The sequence below is a fragment of the Lepidochelys kempii genome, chromosome 27 (assembly GCF_965140285.1).
Source record: "Lepidochelys kempii isolate rLepKem1 chromosome 27, rLepKem1.hap1, whole genome shotgun sequence".
In the NCBI taxonomy this organism is placed as follows: Eukaryota; Metazoa; Chordata; order Testudines; family Cheloniidae; genus Lepidochelys; species Lepidochelys kempii.
Window position 1 is genome coordinate 3,688,118 of NC_136406.1, and position 25,623 is coordinate 3,713,740.

Sequence of the window (25,623 nt, forward strand, 5' to 3'; positions counted from 1 at the left end):
ATTTGACAAATCTTGGAATACTGGGGAAGTTGCAGAGGACTGGAAAAAAACTAATGTATCAGTATTTAAAACAGGCAAATAGGATGACCCAGGTAACCACAGGTTGGTTAGCCTGACTTTGACTGTGGGCAAAATCACAGGAAGGCAGATGATATGGGATGCACTCAGTAAGAATGGCAGAATAACTGATGCACATCAACATGATTTTATGGAAAACATGTCTTGTGAAACTAACTTGGTACCACGGTTTGATAAGATTACAAGTTTGGCTGACAAAGGTAACTGTCTTGAAATATATATGACATTCTGATTAAAAACTGACATTATACAGAATCAATGTAGCACATTTAATGAATTAAAACTAACTGGCAGATGCCAGAAAAATTATAAATGGAGACTCCATCAATGGGGCTGCTTCCAGTAGAGTCCCACCGGAGTTGTTTTGGGGCTAAATGCTATTCAATAGTTATCAGTGATTCAAAAGAAAATATTAAATCATTTCTGGCAAGTTAGCAAAGGACATATATACTGGGGGAATGGTAAATGATGAGAACGTGTCCGCTGTACAGAGTGACCTGGATCACCTGGGAAGTTGGGTTCAAGCATGCATTTTAATACGGCCGAATAGATGGGATGGGGGACTGGATCCTGGAAAGCAGCACCTCTGGAAGGGGCTTAGAATCATGGTGGATAATCAACTGAACATGAACTTCTACTGTAGCTTGGCAGTTGAGGCAGCTAATGTGATCCTTTGATGTATAAGCAGGGGAGATACTGACAAGTAAGGAGGAGCTATTACTGCTGTAGAAAACATTAGTGAGACCATTACTGGCATACTTATTCTCTGTTCGTGCCCACACGTCAAAACGGATGCTGACAAATTGGAAAGGGTTCAGAAAAGAGCTACAAGAATGATGTGAGGTCTAGAAAACCTGCCTTACAACAAGAGACTAAAGAAACTCAATATAGACAGTTCATCCAAGAGATGATTAAGAGGTAATTTGATCAAGGTCTACATGGGGGAAAGATTTCCTATTGTAAAAGAGCTCCTTAATCCAACAGACATAAGCATAAGAAGATCTAATGGCTAGATGCTGAAATTAGACAAATTCAGACTAGAGAGGAGGTGCAATTTGTTTACAGTGAGTGTAATTAACCATTGAAACAGTTTACCTGGCAATCTGGTGGATTTTCAATCACTTGAAACCTTTAAATTATGATTGGATGTCATCCTACAAAAGTTATGTTCTAGCTCATCCAGAAATTATGGGCTTTATGCAGAAGTTACTGGGTGAAATTCTCTAGCCTGGGTATTCATGATGTCATACTAGACTAGATGATCATAAAGGTCCTTCTAGTCTTAAAATTCTATGAACTAGACTATAACAAAATATTTTGGCATAATATAAAATAGTGTACAAAACAGGGTGGCTGATCAAAGCTTTGTTCCTACCTGTTATACATTAGGCGTTTGAAGTCTTGGAATAAAGTGTCCTTGTTTTTGTCAATAAATCCTGTGACTGAATATCTGTGAAAGAGAAAAACAGTCAGTTGCACAGAGGTCAAATATTTGGGTATGTGGAAGAAAAAGCCTATGTGCACCAAGATGGAATCACATACAAGGGAAGAAATGTGGTCGATGGGTGGGACTGGGAGACAAGGGACAAGCTCATTCTCCGATCTGTCACTAACTTGCTGTATAACCTTTTGGGTTAAATCACTTCCTTTATGTGCCTAAATTTCTCCTTCTTTAGAATGGGAATAATGCTTCCCTAATTTGAGAATGCATTTTTAAATCTACAGATGAGAAGCAATAAGAATTATTTCATCCAGCAAACTATGGGCTCTAGTACTGCCTGCAGGTGCTTTCACAATTCACTTCTGTCCTCTTAGATTTGCAAGCCACTAGCAGTGCACAAGTTTCAACCACAGAGGTATCACCTCATTCTTTTTCCCTAAACTACCAGAGAAATTTGGCTGTTTCAGAATCACAGAAGCTTAGGGTTGGGAAGAGACCTCAGGAGGTCATCTACTCCAACCCTCTGCTCAGAGCAGGACCAACCCCTGTCAGCTGTGTCTATCAATAACACTATATTCAACAGAGACTTCACAAGAAATCCACCTTCACTTAGTGGACTCCATAAAGCCTGGATTGGTCACCAAATTGTTCCATCATTAACAAGCTTCGGGTATTGTCTATAGAAGAAAGTTGGACTGGTTTAATGATTCTTTTAGGGTTTGTCTACACCAAGAAATATGCCAGAATAATTATTCTGGAGTAACTTTCCATGTCAACACTCTTATTCTGGAATAAGAGTGTTTTTGTCCAATTTAACTTAATCCACATCCAAAAATAATTATTCGAAAATAGCTACTTTGGGTAAAAAATTTTAAGTGTAGAAAAACCCCTATGGAGATTTAGTTAGACTGATGCACGCTCGTTGTGTGAACATTCTTGTTTCAGTTTAAGGGTGCCCTATTTTAATTCAATTAATCTTAAACTGATTCTTTATCCATTTAAGCTAAATTGATATGGCACTAAACAGATTTCTTAGGTCAGTACAACTTTCTTGTGTAGACAAGACCTAAGCTGCTCTTGGGAAACTTCGTTTTTCCTCCTCCACTCTTCATATTCCCTAACTTCCAAGAAGACCGTATATGTAGCAAGAACAAGTGTGACACTGAATTTTATTTTAAATCTGTTGCATTTATCACATAGAAATGAGAACACAATGTAGGTTAAAGCTGGACAAGAACAAGTAGAAGGTGCACCTTCTAATACAGAAAGAAAACACTCACATAACGTCTCCTGCGTAGTGCTTAATCCGAAAGTCTCTATCAAACTCCAGGATCTTGTCTGTCGCACAAAGCTAAAATAAATCACACATTTATTAAAAAGGAAGGCATTACGTGTAAGCATTGAAATTCCACAAATTTCAGGACACAGCAGCTTTTAGATTTCACCTTGTATTACAACAAATCGGAATTGTAAAATTACTCTATTTTCTACAGACACAAGTCATCATGTACTCTATCCAGATTTTTTTGGATAAATAAAAACACAGGGACATAAAAATAAACCATGTTTTAAGATCCAGATTTTTTTAAAATTAAATAGTCACTGACACCTCCAAAAACTGTTCCTTTTTTTATTAATAAGGATATGTGCATGGAAACAGAACTGCTTGGTCTTGTGTTCCCCCATCTGCTCATATTTATTCCTTCATGACATAATCACCTCCAAATCAACATACCATGGTATCACTAACTCAGGATGACTGAATAAAGTGTAAGGTATTTAAAAAGCATCAGTCAATCTGTCCCACCAATATTTAGAGAGACATGGTGGGTGATGTAATATCTTTTATTGGACTAACTTCTGTCGGTGAAAGACTACCTTTCGAGCTTACACAGAGCTCTTCTTCTGGTCTGGGAAACATACTCAGAACATCACAGCTAAATACAAGGTGTAACAGATTGTTTAGTATAAGCAGTCAAACATTTAAAGGGACCATTCAAGGTGAAGTGGCTCATTAACACCCCTCCAATCACAGGTGGAAAGGAAGGGAGGGGAGAAAAAAGAAACTGGGGGCAGGGGGTGTAAGTGGGTTATAGATTATTGTAATAAGTCATAAACCCAGTGTCTATTCAGTCCATGATTTTCAAAGTGTATAGCAAAGTTATGAATTTAAGTCTCAGGCTCATCTTTTGAAGTGTTGTGCAGGTTTCCTTTGAGGATGAGGTCCCACCAATACCTGGCAGCCAATAAACAAACAAGCTAGAACTTTCACAGCTCTGCTAGTCAGTGATTAACCGCAGGGTGCTCAATAGCGACTAAAGCTATTGCTCTATCCCTGTTGCCATAGAACACTCTTAATATGCTGTTAGACTACTGTGCTGCAAAGAAGATACATAAACAGCCCACAACATAGGAGTCACTAGCATCTAAAAGAAAATGCAAATAGTTTTGTCCCAGTTTTCTTTAAAAAGCTGGAACTAGCAAAGAAATGAAAATGACTGCACACTAGTTACAAGCACAAGACCACAAGGCTAGACCATCCAGTAGCCATGCTGCACACATGAAGGATAATCCAATCTGACTACAATTTTTAAGATGGTGCACTGGCTTCATTGTTAAGGGTGTTCTTTTTAGTTTTGTTTGGTCCCTTGTGGAAGGGCCTAATAAGGTCCATCTCAAACCCTTAGTTGGTTTTATATCTTTTCTTCCTATGTATTTAAGAAGCACTAGCCTGGCTTTTTGCATCCTGTCAACCTAATAGTGCTTGCCAGCAGAAATATTTAGGAAGCCAAGTCTGGCCAAGAAAATTTGAGAAATGACTGACAGTACAGGATTGCAGAAAAGCAGTTTCCTTCTTTTTAAAACCTCTCTCAGTTCACATCTTATCCTTTTCTGCTGGCTATTTGGCCTTCAAAATACATATCAAGTTCAAAAGTAAACTGCTACCTCTCTCAGAACTGGTCTACACTACAGAGTTAGGCTGATGCAAGGCAACTTACATGGACCTAACACTGTAAGCCTCTACACTAAAACATCGCTCCTGCCGATGTAACTCGCCCACTGTGCTGACTTAACTCCACTTCCATGAGAGGCATAGCGCTCAGGTCGATGCAGTTTCAGCACAGACACTTGTTGCTGACATCGACTGTTGCTGCCTTTCAGAAGACGTTGCACAATACCCCACACTGAGAGTTAAACTGGTGCAAGTGCTCCTGGTAAGGATGCACGCCGCCAACACAAGAAGCGTAGTGTGGACGCGTAAAAGCGATTTAATTACTGCAGTAGCTGTACGTCAGCGTAACTTAGGTCAACATGGTTTTGTAATGTAGACATACCCTCAGACAAGCAGTGCTAACGTTACTTCGTGGTTTGACAGATGTCCAACAGCACCCATCCTCCCAGGAAACTAAATACATCAGCTGTGTGAAAATCACAGCCTTGAATTGGTATAGTTGTGGTAGCACCATAAACTGCTCAACTGGTTAACTATGGGAACTTCTTCTTGAGTCCTCATACTGTTTTCTGCCACATCCAGGCACATGCAATTGCCTGATCATTGCACTCTGCCAGCTCACTGGAAGAGCATTCATGGTCAAGGAACTGCCACTGCAGGAGATGCTTCATTATATTTTGAGACTTTCAGTCACAGGTATTGGGGCCAGTAACATAGCCCCATTTTACCATTGCATCTCTAGACTGGCAGACTCCAGTGTGGAGTTGATTAACACAATGCCGTATACCCCAGGGCTGAGCTGCATTGGGTGGCAGGCGCTCTACTGATGGGAGCCAGAGTACAGAGGCTACAGGGTCATTCTCTACTCATTTGCCATAACTGAAACCTTGTCTGTTTGGGCAACAATGTTAGGGGTTTAATGGTGGCAAGAAAACTTTGTTGTGACTTCAGTCAACTCAGCATCAGTGTTATATCATATAGCGGATGTCTTGGATCTGTGCATTGCCTTCTGCACTCTTAGCAATTTCCCAGTGTACATTAGGAGGAGCAATACCTGCAAGGGCGTAGAGGCTGTTGACGTGAGTAGGCTTAAGGCATCCTGTAATATAGCGGCAGGCAGCATTAAGTACAGGGTCCAGTTTCTTTGCGTGAGGGGATCCTGACCACACTGCATAGGCAGATACAGCAAAGGAATAGCAAAGTGCCATTGCTGTTGATTATGGAATGGACAGGTCTCCACCACATTCTGATGTAACCAGTTCACTAAGAATGTTGACTGATATGCTAACCTTGGCTTTAGTTTACTCAACGTGGACTCTAATGAGCATGAGTTCGAGAACAACGCCAAAGTATATAGGATTTATGCAATGAGTAAATTTCATCCCAAATCAGCTATAGGACTATGGCATTAGTCACGTATTGTTAATATTAATGCTGAGAATCACTGCATTCCGTGATTCATGGCGGAAGTACGTCTGAATGTATTAATGGCATGTGTATGTATTTAACTTTTACTGCCTTAGTATATTAGCTGATAGATGTAAATAGGGAATGTTTACATCTGATCATACTAAACCTTGCTAGTTCTAAACACAAACTACAACTGAAATGAATAAAAGGCACCATGGTCAAAGAGTGAGCATGGTACTAAGTTGTAATAGCACCTCTGCCACCCACTCACTGTGAGCTTTAGTAAGTCACTTTACCTGCCCTCTGAGAATCTCCAGACATTTAAAGTTTATTTAGGAATTCACTGATGGTTACCCATCAGTGCACCTGACCCTCTTACACACACAAGATGAATCAATTACAAAACTGAATGTAAGACAAACCCTTGCTCATTGATAATACTTTGCTACGTACATCACAAGTGTTGTGAGCAATAGTTAATTTTCATACAGAACTATGTTATTAGGTGACTCTGAGAAGAAAGTCTCTAAAAGATCTACATTTTTTGCTCTGTGGATAGTACATTTTTGCTGTTTGTTTATTGCCACAGTGAAAATCTTGTATTTATTCTAGTCTATCTAGGTTTCACCAGAATAACCAGGACAACCAAGCAGAAAGCAATAGATTAGATATGCAGTACATAAACTAGGACACGACTATTTAGGGCACAGCAGCCCCTTAGAGCTTATTCACACTGATGTGGAGTGCAACATACTGTAGAGGGGGGCAGTGAAGCATTAACTGTGAGGCAGGAAAACAGGAGCTATTTCCAGAACATATCAGCACATGTATTTTAACCCTTTAAGAACATCTTCCTCAATATCTTTAATTTACACAGTAATTATGTTAAGACTTTACCTGACAGACACCACAGTATTTTAACTGCTCTCCACAAAGCCAAGTAAATAAGTGGAAGCAAAATGAAACCAGGTCTTTATTTGTAACTTAAAATATGAAGGTGGAAACAACTCAGACTTTTATTGGGTGGTAACTGGAGGAAGCAACAGCCAGTAAACAAGATATTTTAGGTATTTGTGAGAAGAATGTTATTTGCAGGGGTACAAGAGGTCAGAGGAAGAAGAAACAAGATGCTGAGGATTTTATGGGTCAAAACCTTCAAGGTAATATTGATTTACACTATCTGATATGATTGTTTTTCTATCAGTAATTCATATAACCGTCTACACATGCGGAAGTGCTCATTTATTTTTGTATTCCTTGTTTTCTCCTTCAGTCTGTGCTAATATAGAATTTCCTGACGATACCGCTCCCTGCTGAGGAATACTGATATTAGCACTACATCATACTGTTGAATGTTCCCTATACAAGGAATGTTCTGAAGCCAGTGGTTCAGTCAGTTGTGGCTTTTCCATTTATAGCCCCTCACTCATTGTCAAATTCACTTCCCCTCACACCAGCACACTATACCAACAGCGCTCGCCTCCATGCATAGCCACTTGCTGGTGGTCTCAGAATAGAAGAGACCTAGGAACGAACAGGTCACAGAGAATGATCTTCCCTTGGGTTTAAGTATATTGGTAGGGTAGCACTGGAAATCTGGACTATTGTTGCCCTTGCTATACCTGTTCTAAAAATATAAGACTTCATTCCCAAAGCCCCTGAGACTGGCACCATTCAAAACCATTATTAACAACAACGGAAAGAATTTGCATCCAAATTCACTAGCCTCAATTATGCATGACAGACATAACACTTCAATATACTGAGTAAATTCACTGCCATTTACTCATAAGATTTGAAGTACTCATAACATATGCCCCTACCTTAACTACACAGCAATCCCGCAGCTTAGTGCTGACAGTGAAAATATTGTTCGTTGTTTACCAAAAAATTGTATATGGCAGTTTAGCTGACAGGTTACACTCCAAGTGAAGTGTACTTAAGAATAAGCCATAGCTGAATGAAAATCTTTTTATTTTACTTCCATTTCCATTCTTCACTAAAACAAGCCAGATCCAGCTCTTTCTACTGTTTGAATTTAGAGTCTCTGGAGATATACTTGTCTAAGAAATGTGCTAAAGACTGCTACGGAGATACTCCTACCTTATATACAAAGCTGTGCAGTGGTGAAGACAGTATTCTAATGAACAGATTTCAAATACTATTTCTCAATGAAAACACATCAATAAATTAAAGGACATTATTGGATTATTCAATCTGAGTGGTTCTCAAATTTATCAGGCCAGTGCCCATATTTTTAAAATATTACCAGGTGACAAAATCTTTTAACTGGTTGTCATACCAAAAACAAAGCAAATCAAAGGATCTGGAGGACTATGGATACAATTTAAATGAGCATGTTTTTAGCCACTGAGGGTGAAGATTACATAGCTGTAATAAAGCAGAAATGTGAGCCATTTTCACTGCCACAGCATATTAAAGCTGGTTTTGTAGGGAAAAGTCACATGAACTGGAACCGTGCACTTATTGGTTATAAATGACATCATATGTCAAGACAAGTTCATGCTTTCCCGTTTTTCCCTTGAAATAAAATCTATAGCATTGATCATACTTTAGCTCCCTCTTCTGGATACAAACCATTATAGCATTCATTCATTCATTCATTCATTCTAAGCTAGAGAACTTGATTGGCCACATAAGTATAGAAATACCATGTGCGGCAGACATTTAAGTTCTATTCTAGAAAAGGGCCTTCCTCTATTCCAGTCACTGTGTGAGTCCTTTTCCTTATCCCACTTAGAATGATACAGCGTGAGTTGCATGTGGAGAGATGTAGGTTCTGATTACACGGACGAACAGGTTACCTTTCTGCTGGAGAAATGAGCATGCTTCCCCAGTTTGTTATTCAGTGCTTCAAGGAACATCTCATCAGTGACTTTTCCAACATTCATGCAGGCATCATCCAGAATGGCAATGATCCCTTTGTGCTGCTGTTCCACCAGATCCACAATGATTTGGTTGTTGAAATAATCAATCTGCAGAACACAAAACAGGTATTTGCAGGTCTTCTCTCACTATCGAGTGAGAAGGAAGTAGATGAACTCTATGCACACACGAGTAACCACACAGGGAGAATGATATGCAATACAGCATTATTAACTGTAATAAAGAAACTAAACTGAGAAGTACTAGGCTCAAGATGCAGTGCTCAACAGTTTCATTCTACAGACCACTTGGAGCATTTTTTTCTCCTAGGCCTCTACGTCCCCAAAATATCCCACTGCTTGCTTTACAAAGCATGCCATTTTGTGGTCACCTGATACTCCATAGACCATAATTTGAAATCCACTGAGATAGTGGAAATAAAATATACATACAAATTGTAATGAAAATTACTGCTTCCCAGACAGACCATCTGAAAATATGCTGGACTGCAAATCATATATTCAGACTTCCTACTGTAAGAGAAGTGTACTCGCAACAGGTGTTTAGTACTCATGTCCAAACTTCATCCCTTACTTGGAGTCTAGTGACTAAAAGCAAAGTTGTTGTATCAGAATTAGATTTTACTAAAGCAAGCAAGAAACCCCTAGTCATTAGCACTAAAAAGTAAGTTTCACTTTGTTCAGTTACCCCAGCGGAAACCCCATTGATTCCAGTAGGGAGACAAACATAACAGAGGAGAATGTGGCCCAGTATTGGCTCTTCCTCTTCGGGCACAGGAGTTCTGTAAACATTACTTTCATCGCCAACATTCAAATCTAAAAATGAAAGACTCTAGTGGAAGAGGCTCACCAGATGTCTATGTGGCTAGGCAGCTTTAACATGATCTACATGATACACCCATATGCATGTCTATAGTTGCCCCTTTTCATTCCTATACAGCACCGAAGAGTTTTATTTGTCAAGAAGTGCGTAGCTATAGCAGAAACATTTTCAGCACTAAGAGGCACAGCAGAGAAGGGTCTCCTTTCACATGTTTCAGATTACCACTGCACTGATCCCATAATCAACTACACTACCTTTCAACAGTCACCTTAGTGAGACATTCACACACACACTTATGGCAGTGGAAGTTGTGACAGCAAGATAGTGGTATACATGACATTGTGCAATTTTACTGGACACTCGCAGGCTGCAGTCATATTGTAAGGCACACAAAGGCCAAATGCTTTCCAACAATGTAAGAAAGTGGGTAGTAAGTGTAACTGCTCTTCCCCTGAAATGTATTCCTATAACAGATTTCCCCATTACATTTTCATAACTGGATCATAAAGCCTGGTTTATGCTATTATAAGGCCAGATTGTTCACCAATGAAATCAGTGCGTTTTGCCACTGATTTTCTATAGTAGAGGATTAGGATTGTAATGTCTATACAATGCAAACCAGCATCTTCTAATCAAAATCCTAACAGTTAGAAAGGATCAATTTAAAAAAAAATCTTTCTACTTGAACACCTGTTTAACGAAACAAAATACATATACCCAGTTTACAATGGTAGTCAGAAAGAGGCCACAAAAGGTATAGAAAGGGTGTCATACATTTTCAATTTGCTTTTTCCAGAGTCTGATTTATGGATAACAAGCCTGATGCTGCATCTGCTCTGGATACAGAGCTCACACTGACTTTGATGGGAGTCTACATGTGAAGCAACTTCAGGACCATGCCCTGTAATGGTACACTGGATTCAACCAGACCCCCACTGCCAATTCACTCACATGATTCCAGGGAATCCCCTCTCGCTGGTACTCCTCCTGTTCTTGCTTGAGAACTAGCTGAATAAAAAGCTGCTGCAGCTTTTCATTGCAGTAATTAATGCAGAACTGTTCAAAACTGCAAAAATAAAGTTGAGAAAGAATTTATTAGTTTTTCATTTGAGGAAAGATGAAGCATCTCCTTCTCTAGCAATGCAGCTTACCTGTTGTTGTCGAAGATCTCAAAGCCATAGATATCCAGGACTCCAATGACTGTGTTTTTCCCATGGATTGTGGTGTCATAGTTCTTCACCTCAATGATGTCATTGATATGTGTGACAATCCAACAGAAAAGGCGCTCATATATAGCCTACAAGGAGAACAAACATTGGGCTTAATTTCTGATCTCTCTCATAACTGATTTAGCTGTATTTCTGTCAGGTCTCTATACTAGTGTCTGTAGTAGTTTAGTTCAAGCTGGTTTTCAGATTAAACCCATATTCACTGGTAAAACTCCTGCTAAAATTAAACAGACTTCTTGATCTGAGAAACCTCCTTTTCTTTCCATATAACATTGCTGTATTACTTTCTAAATACGTTTATGAGAACAGAATCTTAAACAGCTCTACCAATTCTGCTACCTACTTCCTACCTAATTATCTCCACATCAGAGAATTGTATGAATATGGAAAATATAGGTGAGCAGATGAATACAGGATTAAGATTTTTATACAGTGCTCACACCCATCAGAACTGAGCACTTAACACCACAAAATATAGTACGATGAAATATTATCATCGTTCACTTTTCAAGAAGTAGTCACAAGCAAGAGCATTTTCTGTCTTCAAAATCTAAACATTCAAATTAGTGACACCTGTACTAAGCAGTTCCGGCAAGTATTACAACCTTAAAATGACATTCAAGGTGACAGGCCCAAATGTGAGCCCTTACCCAATACCACCATTTAACTCCCTCCATTCCTCCTTCCCACAATTAAAATAAATGTGAGTAGTTAAGTGTCCTTGGCTAGGCAGCAGTTCTGCGGAAAAGGACCTAGGGGTGACAGTGGACGAGAAGCTGGATATGAGTCAGCAGTGTGCCCTTGTTGCCAAGAAGGCCAATGGCATTTTGGGATGTATAAGTAGGGGCATAGCGAGCAGATCAAGGGACGTGATCGTTCCCCTTTATTCGACATTGGTGAGGCCTCATCTGGAGTACTGTGTCCAGTTTTGGGCCCCACACTACAAGAAGGATGTGGATAAATTGGAGAGAGTCCAGCGAAGGGCAACAAAAATGATTAGGGGACTGGAACACATGACTTATGAGGAGAGGCTGAGGGAGCTGGGACTGTTTAGCCTGCAGAAGAGAAGAATGAGGGGGGATTTGATAGCTGCTTTCAACTACCTGAAAGGGGGTTCCAAAGAGGATGGCTCTACACTGTTCTCAATGGTAGCAGATGACAGAACGAGGAGTAATGGTCTCAAGTTGCAGTGGGGGAGGTTTAGATTGGATATTAGGAAAAACTTTTTCACTAAGAGGGTGGTGAAACACTGGAATGCGTTACCTAGGGAGGTGGTAGAATCTCCTTCCTTAGAGGTTTTTAAGGTCAGGCTTGACAAAGCCCTGGCTGGGATGATTTAACTGGGAATTGGTCCTGCTTCGAGCAGGGGGTTGGACTAGATGACCTTCTGGGGTCCCTTCCAACCCTGATATTCTATGATTCTATTCCTCCCAATAGTCCCTCACTATCACCCTTCCAAATGAGGCTGCTGTCGTTGCCAAACAACCAAAGGTGTAGCACTTGTCATGATCTTTAATGTGTGTTTAAGGATGTCATGCCAACCCACTGCTCTCTTCTTGACAGCAAGCAGGCAGCTAGAACTGTCAATCTGTTCTCTCAATCTCATTTCATTGCATTTCCATTGTATCAAGATATGAACTAACAGAGCAGAGACTTCCAACGTCCTGGCAAACCCTGCAGCCAAAACTGTTTTGTGGGTTGCCCTAGCTCACAGATAAAATTTTAACTCTGCTGAACCCATTAATTTAGAAGAATAAGTCTTTCATTAAGTGAATATTCTAAAAATACATATTGAAGAAGCAACATCCAGACTAACAGCCCCCAAAACCTTTGACCTTCTCTAACAACTTCATTAAGCATCTGCACTCTTTGCTGTAACTTTTGCTACACAGACTTCAGACTCTGCAATACAGTAACTCCTCACTTAAAGTCGTCCTGGTTAACGTTGTTACGTTGGTGATCAATTAGGAAACATGCTCGTTGAAAGTTGTGCAGTGCTCTTTTATAACATCATTTGGCAGCTGCCTGCTTTGTCCACTGCTTGCAGGAAGAGCAGCCCGTTGCAGCTAGCTGGTGGGGGCTTGGAACCAAGGTAGACCAGCAGCCCCACTAATAGTTCCCAGCTCCCCTAAGTTCCCTGTGCAGCAGCCACCCAGCAGGCTATCAATTACCATCAGTTCAGCTGTCCCTCTCCCTCCCCCCCACCCCCCGCCTGTGCTGCTCCTGCCCTCTGCCTTGGAGCTGCTCTCCAGAGCCTCCTGCTTGCTGTGCCACGGGGAGAGGGTGGGAAGAAGGGGGCTAATGTCAGGGTGTCCCCCGCACCCCACTTACCCCATCTTCCATAGAGCAGGGGGGACACACAACAGGGCTCAGGACAGAGGGAGCTTCCTGGCAGCAGTTGCCATCTCAGCTTGCTGATTAACTTAAAAAGGCAATGTACTTAAGAGTGGGGTCAGCGTACTTAAAGGAGCAATGCGCATCTCTCTCTCACACACACGGTCTGTGCGGTCTCCCTTCCCTCCATTCCTGGTGCCTTGTAGAGTGTGAGGTTACATTAACAATGAGTTAACCCTTGAGGGCTCAGACAATTGCTAGTTCATCATTTAGCAGTAAGGCATTCCGTGGGAAATATCCCACCCTCTGACTTCACCACCTCAACCAAGCTTCACAATCATCATTGCTTTGTATCAGTATTAAATTGTTTGTTTAAAACTTATACTGTGTGTGTGTGTGTATATATATATATATATATATATATATATATATATATTATAGCCTTTTGTTTGGTGAAAAAAAATTCTCTGGAACCTAATCCCGCCCTATTTACTTTAATTCTTATGAGGAAATTAAGGGAAACGATGTTAAGCAAATCCAAAGTCGCATTTTTCAGGAACATAACTACACCATTTAGCGAGGAATTACTGTACTTTCATTCATCCATAGGCTCCTATCATTTGTGAAATTAAAGAGCAAAAACTGGAAATTGGAAATTCTGGTTTTGGAAATTGTTGCATGACAAACTAGCACAGACTTGTAGAAAGAGAATTCAGACTCACCTTTGCAAAAGCATCTCTGCCATAGGTGGCTTCTTGCTCTGTGTGCTGCTTGTCAATGACATCCCGGCCTGTAGCTACAGTTCGAAAAAGCAGGGCCTTCTCCACCATGTCAGACTTTGTTGACAGCAAGTCTGCAATGACCGACACAACTTTGCCATTTTCAATCACAGGAGTGTCACCATCCACTGAAAACTTCAAATTCCCCTGTAGCAAGTAGTGAAAGACAAGATTGCTCAATGTACTCAATGCTTTTTTTTTTGCCTCTGTCTTCACGAACAAGGTCTAGACTGTTCTCAGTGGTAGCTGATGACAGAATAAGGAGTAATGGTCTCAAGTTGAGGTAGGGGAGGTTTAGGTTGGATATTAGGAAAAACTTTTTCATGAGGAGGGTGGTGAAACACTGGAATGGATTACCTAGGGAGGTGGTGGAATCTCCTTCCTTAGATATTTTTAAGGTCAGGCTTGACAAAGCCCTGGCTGGGATGATTTAGTTGGGGATTGGTCCTGCTTTGAGCAGGGGGTTGGACTAGATGACCTCCTGAGGTCCCTTCCAACCCTGATACTCTATGATTCTAAGGTCAGCTCCCAGACTGCTGCACTGGGCAGAACAGTGTGGGGAGGAGATGAGCCACCCTCCGTGGAGAAAGAAGTGGTTCAGGGCTATTTAGAAAAGCTGGATGAGCACAAGTCCATGGGACGAGATGCGCTTCATCTGAGGGTGCTAAAGGAGTTGGCGGATGTGATTGCAGAGCCATTGGCCATTATCTTTGAAAACTCATGGCGATCGGAGGGGGTCCCAGAATACTGGGAAAAGGCTAATGTAGTGCCCATCTTTAAAAAAGGGAAGGAGGAGGATCCTGGGAACTACAGGCCAGTCAGCCTCACCTCAGTCCCTGGAAAAATCATGGAGCAGGTCCTCGAGGGATCAATTCTGAAGCACTTAGAGAAGAGGAAAGTGATCAGGAACAGTCAGCATGGATTCACCAAGGGCAAGTCATGCCTGACTAACCTAATTGCCTTCTATGACGAGATAACTGGCTCTGTGGCTGAGGGGAAAGCAGTGGATGTGTTATTTCTTGACTTTAGCAAAGCTTTTGACATGGTCTCCCACAGTTTTCTTGTCAGCAAGTTAAAGAAGTATGGGCTGGATGAATGGACTATAAGGTGGATAGAAAGCTGACTAGATCATCAGGCTCAACGGGTAGTGATCAATGGCTCCATGTCTAGTTGGCAGCCAGTATCAAGCAGCGTGCCCCAAGGGTCGGTCCTGGGGCCGGTTTTGTTCAATATCTTCATTAATGATCTGGAGGATGGCGTGGACTACACCCTCAGCAAGTTTGCAAATGACACTAAAGTAGGAGGAGTGGTAGCTATGCTGGAGGGTAGGGATAGGATACAGAGGGACCTAGACAAATTAGAGGATTGGGCCAAAAGAAATCTGATGAGGTTCAACAAGGACAAATGCAGAGTCCTGCACTTACGACGGAAGAATCCCATGCACTGCTACAGACCAGGGACCGAATGGCTAAGCAGCAATTCTGCAGAAAAACACCTAGGCATTACAGTTGATGAGAAGCTAGATATGCATCAACAGTGTGCCCTTGTTGCCAAGAAGGCTAACGGCATTTTGGTCTGTATAAGCAGGGGCATTGCCAGCAGATCGAGGGACGTGATCATTCCCCTCTATTTGACATTGCTGAGGCCTCATCTGGAGTACTGTGTCCAGTTTTGGGCCCCACACTAAAAGGAGGATGTGGAAAACATGGAAAGAGTCCAGCGAAGGGCAACAAAAATGGTTAGGGGGCTGGAGTACATGACTTATGAGGAGAGGCTGAGGGAACTGGAATTATTTAGTCTGCAGAAGAGAAAAATGAGGGGGGGATTTGATAGCTGCTTTCAGCTACCTGAAAGGGGGTTCCAAAGAGGATGGATCTAGACTATTCTCAGTGGTAGCAGTTGACAGAACAAGGAGTAATGGTCTCAAGTTGCAGTGGGGGAGGTTTAGATTGGATATTAGGAAAAACTTTTTCACTAGGAGGCTGGTGAAGCACTGGAATGGGTTACCTACGGAAGTGGTGGAATCTCCTTCCTTAGAAATTTTCAAGGTCAGGCTTGACAAAGCCCTGGCTGGGATGATTTAGTTGGAGTTGAGCAGGGGGTTGGACTAGATGACCTCCTGAGGTCCCTTCCAACCCTGATATTCTATGATTCTATGTGACTCTGCTGAGAATATTGTCAGCAAAGCTGAAGTAAGCACTTCATTTCCAGGGAGTGATTTGCTGTTCAGTTCATCAACAAGTGAAACACCATTAGCACATTTCTAAATTCAGGCTAAACTGTCCTCTGTACTGTATGCTCCCCTTATGGGCAACTCAGGCAAGGGACACAAAGGGAGGCACCAGCTATGGGGGGCATGTGGCTTCCCCCCGCCAACTTCTCCCTGCCCCGCCCCCAGCCTGGGCCCCCCGCTCTACCCTGGGTTCCCGGTTCTCTCTCTCGACATTAACTGGAGTGGGGCTCTGTCCTTCGCAGCGCAAGGAAGGAGGCCCCACACCGGCAGCTCCTCTGGCCTGGCTGTCTCAGTACCACCCCCAGGCCCCAAACCTGTCCTCCACTGAGGCTGTACAGACCCTAGGAGTCGAAGCTGTGTGGAAGGGCTGGGGCAGGACTGGGGGCAGTACAGCCATGCTGGAGGAACTGCCTGCATGTGGCCACCCGGCAGCCCCACATTCTGCTCCTTTCGCCACTGTGGTTCCCTGCTGAATGTGCCTCCCCCAGGGCAGTAGTTCTTAAACTTTTGTACTGGTGACCCCTTTCACATAGCACGCCTCTGAGTGTGACTGCCCATATAAATTAAAAACACTTTTAAATATATTTAATACCATTATAAATGCTGGAGGCAAGCGGGGTTTGAGGTGGAGGCTGACAGCTCACGACCCCCGCATGTAATACCCTTGCGACCCACTGCGGGGTCCCAACCCCCAGTTTGAGCACCCCTGCCCTAGGGTGTCTGGAGAGGGGCATGTGACCCTTCTTGACCACCCCCTCAACTGAGGCTTTACCTTTGCCTGTGACCAAAAGAAGGATTTGGCCTTTAGTATTTAGCAGGATTCAAGGAACAAAGTTATGACAAACTAATTCAAATAAAGTTTAATCAGGCAAAGACTGTTACAAGCCAGGGGTCTAGAGAGGAGTTGGAATTAAAAGACACTACGCAGAACCCACAGATTATTTATATTTATCATTTCCATCTTCACTACAGCTCACCACAACGTCCTAGAATACAGTTTCCAGTTTAATGACATCACCAGAAAAACTGACATGAAGATTGATGAGCTATTAGTCTGAATTATTGTGGGGAAATTCTAAGTCTTGTGTTATACAGAAGGTCAGACTAGATGATCACAATGGTCCCACAGGGGAATTTGACCCACTACTGGCAGGCAGGAATAGTGTTGACTTTTCAACCAAACAGCACTTCCAACTGCATCTGATAGAACAACTCGACTATTGAAGTAACACAAGTAACACAGCCTGGCTGCCCTGCCATTGCAATCCTGGAAGAACAGCTTGCACAAACCCACATGCAGGGAACTCACCAAGTGAAGAATGGACGCCAAAATTTTGTAGACAGTTTGAACCTCCTCTGGTTTGAAGCCTATCACTTTCATAGCATCTGCCACTGCTTTGAACTCGGCACCATCATTGATGGAACACTAAGGAAAATAGAGATTTATTTAAGTTAGTACCTTTCATGGTCTAGACAAACATTCTTGAATATAAAGCATCACCATGGTACAGCTTTAAGGAAATAACGTGGCAGCCATTATGCAACCACCACAGATGTCACAGACGTGTTACTAAAAAAAAAGTGAATGTTGCCCAGAACAGTAGGTCACGGCCACTATCTATTCTATTTATCACATACCAAAAAACCCTTCAGAGTTATTTAGATTGCAAAATCAACCACTCAAAAGTTAAGAAATGCCAGTTTTACAGTTACCAATGAAATTTAATTCTGCCTCCTTTGTACATCAATCCTATAATCTGCAAGAAGATGGAAATAGTATGTGATCACGTAATTAAAGACCATCACAATGCATATGCACAAGAGAGCCAAATTATAGTTGTGTAGGCTCCTAGATTCCAACTTCTTGACTTTGCAACCTAAAAACACTCTCAAGACAGGAAGTTACCAACAAAAAGCTGTTTTTTTCTTCTTTTTAAAGAAAAACGGTAGGTACAATTCTCCCATCAAGCATCAGAGACAGGGTTTAATCTCAACTTTCAGCACTGGACCATAGTCTGCTATCACTTGAGCTACAAAACTAGCTGACAGCAGCAAAACACTTATCCAGAAAGCGATATGAACTGTTGGATGCTGATGCTGAGGTCCCAAGGTTTTGTTCAATGACCTTGTGGGGCAGTGACACACAGGAAGCATTTGATGTCAGTATTTACCCTGAAATTTATGTTCCTGAACGAAATGTGTACATCATAATGTGGAGACTTGACCTATAGCGTGGAAGTTTTTATACAACCACATTAAGGCCCTCCTGGAGGAACCTGAGACTGTTCAAAACTGTTTTTCCATCCTTACACCATGAATTCTGCACCAGCTAATAGAATAAGTTCTGGTCATTGACTTCTTTCTGGGTTCATGAGGGTGTTAATCACCTCATATGAGTAACCGTTTTGAATCTGTCTTGTCCTAAAGATGTATGACTGATCTTTGTCATAACAGACCTCCTATACAATGCAGAAGGATCAGGAGATTCAACACGGAGTTAATCAGCCTGAAAACCATAGCCTCTTCAGCCAGAGAGGCATAAATGATATCATTGCCACACTGTGCAGGTTGTGCATGGTCCCAAGAAGCAGTGGAATGGTAGGAAAGCATATAACAAAGATCTTGGCCTGCTTGATATGAAATCGTTCATCTACTTGAATTACAAGTCCTGACATTTGGAGAGGCCATGGGGCACTTGATTTTTGGTTTCCAGATGCAGAGAGATCAATCACTGATCCAAACTAAGTGAATAACAATGAGTGAAGACACACTGCTTAATTTAACTTCTGCCTGGTAAACTAGTCTGCCTTGGTGTGTAGTAGCATGCAGAAACATGAATCACTTTGCTTTTGCTTTCTCTCGACAGACCCCTGTACGACATTCTATATCTTGGGGGAGTGTTCTGTAATCCCCACATTCCTCATTTATATATCATTGTGATATTGCATATAAAGCAGGTTGTGTGAGGTATCAGGGGGAAGGTTATGATCTGCTGAAACCCACGGTTCTATCTAAATAGATATATCATTACATAAGAACATAAGAATGGCCATACTGGGTCAGACCAAAGGTCCATCCAGCCCAGTATCTTGTCTACCGACAGTGGCCAATGCCAGGTGCCCCAGAGTGAGTGAACCAAACAGGTAATGATCGAGTGATCTCTCTCCTGTCACCCATCTCCATATTAAGGCATGTGAAGTTATGAGAATGTATTGTATGGTTTTCACTAAAATATGCTGTGGGTTTGGGAGGCACCCAGATACAAGCCCTCCAGAGACAATGACACGGGAGGTAACCAATGCCCAGGTGGGTGCTGAACAGACATCACCAGCCATTGTCCAGCAGAGGAGTTACAATTCAATGACCCACTCACAGGACACACACCAGGGTATCGCTTCACCTTGTGACTCAGCAACACCTACCAGACATGCCCTGGACTTGTGTTCTCCAAGCACATGGGATTAACGGTATAAAACACAACACAAGGGCCCCATGCACGGCTTTTCTCCTTCCCCCTCCTACCCTGCAAGCAACAAGGACACTCTGAAGACTCCAACAGAGGGGACTGGCCCAGGTTTCAAGGGTGAAACCTGTGTACTATGAATTGCAATATCCACTGAGGTGAGAAAAACTGCTTCATCTAGATCAGCGTGGGCAAACTTTTTTGGCCCGAGGGCCACATCTGGGTATGGAAATTGTATGGCGGGCCATGAATGCTCATGAAATTGGGGGCTGGTGTGCGGGAGGGGCTGAGGGCTCTGGCTGGGGGTGTGGGCTCTGGGGTGGACCCAGAAATGAGGAGTTCAGGGTGCAGGAGGAGACTCTGGGCTGGGGCAGAGGGTTGGAGTGTGGAGGGGGGTGAGGGGTGAGGGCTCCGGCTGGGGGTACAAGAGGGTGCTCCAGGCTGGGACCAATGGGTTTGGAGGGCGGGAGGGAGATCAGGGCAGGGGAGGGGGTCAGGGGTGCAGGCTCCAGACGGCGCTTACCTCAAGCAGCTCTGGGAAGCAGTGGCATGTCCCCACTCCAGTTCCTATGCGAGGCACAGCCAGGTGGCTCGGCACACTGCCCCATCCACAGACACCGTCCTGCAGCTCCCACTGGCCATAGTTCCCAGCCAATGGAAGCTGCGGAGCCCCATTGGCTGACACTATGCATAGGAGCTGGAAGGGGCACATGCCGCTGCTTCTGGGAGCTGTGCAGAGCCACAGCATGCCCGGAGCGGGGCAAGCCCCCGACTGGAATGCTGGATCAGGGCAAGCCCCGGACCCCACTCCCCAGCAAGAGCTCAAGGTCTGAATTAAAATGTCTGCACGACCAGATGTGGCCTCCGGGCCGAGTTTGCCCACCCCTGATCTAGATGTTGCCCAGTCTTAAAGGGTTGAGAGTTTAGATTCCATGCTTATATATATTATTTTATTTTGGTAACCACTTTGACTTTTTGCCCATCGCTTATAATCACTTAAAATCTCTCTTTTGTAGTCAAACTTCTTTTACTGTTTATCTTTACCCTTGAGTTTGCCTGAAGTGTTTGGTAAGAGTGTTTGTCAGATTTATAAAGGCGGGTGTATATTCACTTTTCACTGATGAAGAGGTGAATCAATAATTAAATTGAGCAGTGCATCTTGAGCAGTGGAAGACAATATATTCCTGAGGTACGCAGCTGGGAGGATTTGGCTGGTGCCTTTCTCTGTGTGATTCATGAGTGGCTCTGGGAGCATTCATGCAATCTAGCTGGGTGTGGGGCTCCACATGGGGTTGTGCTGAATAACAGCACCTGGAGGGGCTTGCTGCTTGTCACTAGCAAAGCATTGTGAGAGACAGCGCAGGCTGGAGAGTTAAGGGGGCACAGCAGTCCCGCAGTCTCAGACAGCACTCCTGGGATCCCATCACACCGAACAGAGTTGTCCATAAAGACCAAGAAGTGAATTTCCTTCTTTAAAGCCAATACTGATACTACCATAATCCTGGAAAAGACCTTTGGAGTACATTGCCGATTAAATGGTAAGGATCAGAGTTGAAAAAGCTGCCCACTACAGGCAAAACAGGAGAATTATTTCTGGGATGACAAAATGGGACTGTGAAGATGTGTCTCCTTCAGGTACTTGTTCAAATGTTTCAGATAGAGCCCAGCTCTGTTTGCTCCACGTTACTGAGGTTAGACGTAAGTGACATACAGCCTTTGGTGAGACAGAAAGGCTGTAAGAAAGGGTTATTAACTGGTTCCATAATTGGTCTTTGAGACGTACACATGTTCATTCCACTTCAGGTGAGTGCACACCCGGGGCACTGTTATTGGAGATTTCTCCCTCAGCATACCCATCAGAGTGGCGTATGTGTCATTTGGTGCTTCACATTGCTGCACCTCCCACTCTCCCCCTCTATATCAAAGTCTGTCTAGTAAGAAGAAATGAGAAGGAGGGTAGGTCCAGAAATGGACACATGCAACACCTCACAAAGAACAGTTACAGAACAGGTTAGGAACAGTTTGCACACATCCATTCCTCTTCAGGTGACTCACAAGCAAGTGCAAACACATTGTTTGGAAAAGTTACATTGGCCATATTATATCTTTCCTCATCCTTATGAGCATGAGGCTTCAGGAAGGAAGTTGGCAAATATATTGCCTAATTGATGTGGAAGTGAGAGACAACTTTGGTGAGAAACTTCAGATGAAGGAACAGGGATAATTTGTCCTTGTAGAAGACTGTATACAGAGGACCAGACACTAAGGCTCACAATTAACCCACTCCCCTGCCCAAGGCGATTGCCACCAAAAAGGCTACCTTCATCGGGACATGGAGTAATGAGCAGGTGGATAACAGTTCAAAGGAAGGACCCATTAGCTTTGTCAATACCAGGTTTAAGTCCTAAGCGGGAAATAGGATCCTCTACATGGAGATATAGAAGAAGAAGAAGGGTGTGGAGACAACTTTGAGGCAGGTAGAAACCTCCAAGAGTTCCAAAATGGCCACTGGTATGGTACAGAGCTCAATTCCTTCCTGGTCAGCCAAGACAGAGCTTCTGCTGGGTATCAGGGTGGTGACTATGTGACACAGCCGTGACACGTATAAGCCAACTTCCAACTCAGAGGATGAACTGGATTCATCCAACTAAAGAGGAGCTACTCCTGTCAGTGCCAGGAATTGGTGTCAGTAGTCTGGAGAAAAGGGCATTAGTGAGATCACTGCAGTTTGCCTCTCGACAGCAGTGTACAAGGAGGTGCTACAGTGCCCACAGTATCGAGAGACTCCAAAGGTTGCATTCCACAACATATGTGGCTACTAAACTGGGAGGAGTGGTAGATACGCTGGAGGGGAGGGATAGGATACAGAAGGACCTAGACAAATTGGAGGATTGGGCCAAAAGAAATCTGATGAGGTTCAATAAGGATAAGTGCAGGGTCCTGCACTTAGGACGGAAGAACCCAATGCACAGCTACAGACTAGGGACCGAATGGCTAGGCAGCAGTTCTGTGGAAAAGGACCTAGGGGTGACAGTGGACGAGAAGCTGGATATGAGTCAGCAGTGTGCCCTTGTTGCCAAAAAGGCCAATGGCATTTTGGGATGTATAAGTAGGGGCATAGCGAGCAGATCGAGGGACGTGATCGTTCCCCTCTATTCGACATTGGTGAGGCCTCATTTGGAGTACTGTGTCCAGTTTTGGGCCCCACACTTCAAGAAGGATGTGGATAAATTGGAGAGAGTCCAGCGAAGGGCAACAAAAATGATTAGGGGACTGGAACACATGAGTTATGAGGAGAGGCTGAGGGAGCTGGGATTGTTTAGCCTGCAGAAGAGAAGAATGGGGGGATTTGATAGCTGCTTTCAACTACCTGAAAGGGGGTTCCAAAGAGGATGGCTCTAGACTGTTCTCAATGGTAGCAGATGACAGAAAGAGGAGTAATGGTCTCAAGTTGCAGTGGGGAAGGTTTAGATTGGATATTAGGAAAAACTTTTTCACTAAGAGGGTGGTGAAACACTGGAATGCGTTACCTAGGGAGGTGGTAGAATCTCCTTCCTTAGAGGTTTTTAAGGTCAGGCTTGACAAAGCCCTGGCTGGGATGATTTAACTGGGAATTGGTCCTGCTTCGAGCAGGGGGTTGGACTAGATGACCTTCTGGGGTCCCTTCCAACCCTGATATTCTATGATTCTATGTTTCAAATGGTACCATCTCTTGCTACTGCTAAGCCAACGAAGACCGCACCACTAACACAATCTATCCTCCTCCCCAGCACAATTGCTGGACTTTGGTGTCAGGGACCTTGATCTCCCAGATACCAAGTCCTTCGATGCCATCTTCTGGTGTGTCTTCCTCGGTACCGGAGAAAGAGACTGGCATCAAGAGTCTGCCAAAACTGGAGGAGCACTCTTAACTGAAGCGGATATGCTTGGTACACACTCCGAATGGGGAAGCTCTGAGTGTGGGTGCAGGACTGCTTCCATCAGAAGGTGTTTTAGTGTGACTTCCCTTCCTTTTTAGTTCTGGGTTTAAAGTCCCTGTAGATGTGGCACCATCTCTATCATGAGCTTCTCCTAGGCACTTCAGGCACTTGAAGTGCAGGTCACTAACCAGCACTGGTTTCTTGCAGGCATCACAGGGCTTGAAGCCTGGGGACCGAGGCACACCCCCAACACCAAGTACCAGTACCCACACAGCAGGAATCAAAGAGTACCAAAAAAGTACACCAATAAAGGAAACCTAATGCTACATTATCCTAACAAAAACTATTAACGAGTACCAACTATATACAAATGCAAAATGAAGAAAATTTGCAGCAGCGGCACCATAGCATGCTCCAAGAACTGTCGCGGGCGGTAAGAAGGAACTGAAGGGGACTGGGTGTGGCTCTACCCTTTATAACATAGTGCAGCAGCACAGAGCAGCAGATGGTGCATGCACGGCCCTAATGGGTACTGCTGAGGGAAAAATCTCCAACAGTGCATTGGGCATGTACAAACCTGAAGTGGAATGGACACGTGCATTTGAAGAAGACTGGATTGTATCACTGATCTAAAGGAGATTCCATGAAAGGCATGAGATAGAAAATAGGTCATAATGGTGCCTGCATCGGGAACCAATTTGTTTGGGGGTCTGCTATCAATAACCGAAGTCCCACATACCTACACGAAACCAATTTATATGAAGCCACTTAGACCATGAGCTGTTGAGGTTGATTCTTAGAGCCCCTTTACTGCCTGCCTGTACTCCACACCCAGGCTGTTTGCCCTCTCATCATACTGGCAGCTGCTGCAGGGAGGAAGCAGCAACAAGGCACAGCAATCCACCACAGCAGCTGGGGGTGACAGCCTGGTAGTTGCCCAGTCTTTTAGATTGTGGCTGGAATTCTTCATTTCTCTTACGATATCTTCCCATAACTGTGAGCAAGGATGTACAGCTAAAGTCAACATACCACTTCCAGATGCATTTACAACTTTAGAACAAGTTACCTGAAACTAATTGACTGCATCCTCACCTTTAACTGCCCTCCGGCCCGGATATAGTTGTATGCAGAGAAATTTTTCTGAAGATGTAGAGAGCGTAGTATCTGATCAGAACCTCCCTGGAGAAGCTGTCAAATAGTATTTTAAAAAACGATCAATCAAAAAACAAACACCATCCAGTATGTTCATAGTTGGTGTAACATCATAAGTTACTCATTTATTGCTACATTGAATAAATTCCTTCTTCCTCATGCATGGTTAGGCATGACCACAACTTTCTATTTCCATTACTAATATGCAAACAGCCTTGGCACCTGAAGCCAGTAAGCATCATGCAGTGAATTTTCCAGTCACAGGGAAAGGCTGTGTAAGCATTGTGGCTATCATATACACAGTCTCCACCATTACAGAGCCAAAAACACCTTCCAGGTGGTTGCCTTTAAGGCTGTTAAAGCAACAATCTTGAAAAGAAGTCAAAACCTCTGCACAGGGGCATCATCATACAGATGTTTTCAGTCAAGCATACAGGACCAAACACATGTAATTTCCCCAAAGGAAACATCTTCAAATTGCCACATGTTGGAAACAAAGTGCCGTATACACCATGGTGGCAAATATCAGAAACTGTGCTGAACAAAGTAAGGCAGGTATGTTGATCATTTTCTTCACAAAGAGGTATGATGAGGGGCATCTTCTTCCCCAGAAGAGCCTACACAGAGGCATCAGCTTACCACAAACAATACTGAAGGCACTTAAGTAAAAATATTAAGTTAAGATATGAATGTACCCAATGCCATGAAACTAGCTCAATCCAAATTACAGAAGCCTCATGAGAAAAGAGGACATTAGTTGTACTGCTAATGAAGTACTAATCCAAAGTCCAGGTATAGTACCATATGCTCAGAAGTACTACTAAGTTTACAAATGTGTTAATAAATAGGAGGATGAGGAGGAATATTCCACCTTTCCATGGCCCCCTCTCCAAAATTAGGCA

The 25,623-nt window shown here is 43.2% G+C and overlaps 1 protein-coding gene across 2 annotated transcripts in view; it reads right to left on the reverse strand.

Moving 5' to 3' along the window:
• MYO1D (myosin ID) overlaps window positions 1-25,623 on the reverse strand; it is a 352,821-nt gene that overhangs the window by 229,049 nt on the left and 98,149 nt on the right. For both annotated transcript variants that reach the window (XM_073326164.2, XM_078850736.1), the window contains exons 6-13: window positions 24,662-24,757; window positions 17,496-17,612; window positions 13,897-14,100; window positions 10,763-10,908; window positions 10,563-10,677; window positions 8,708-8,878; window positions 2,800-2,870; window positions 1,454-1,528 (exon numbers count right to left, since the gene is read on the reverse strand). In XM_073326164.2, the coding sequence (XP_073182265.2) occupies window positions 1,454-1,528; window positions 2,800-2,870; window positions 8,708-8,878; window positions 10,563-10,677; window positions 10,763-10,908; window positions 13,897-14,100; window positions 17,496-17,612; window positions 24,662-24,757 (995 nt within the window). The remainder of the gene's footprint in view (window positions 1-1,453; window positions 1,529-2,799; window positions 2,871-8,707; window positions 8,879-10,562; window positions 10,678-10,762; window positions 10,909-13,896; window positions 14,101-17,495; window positions 17,613-24,661; window positions 24,758-25,623) is intronic.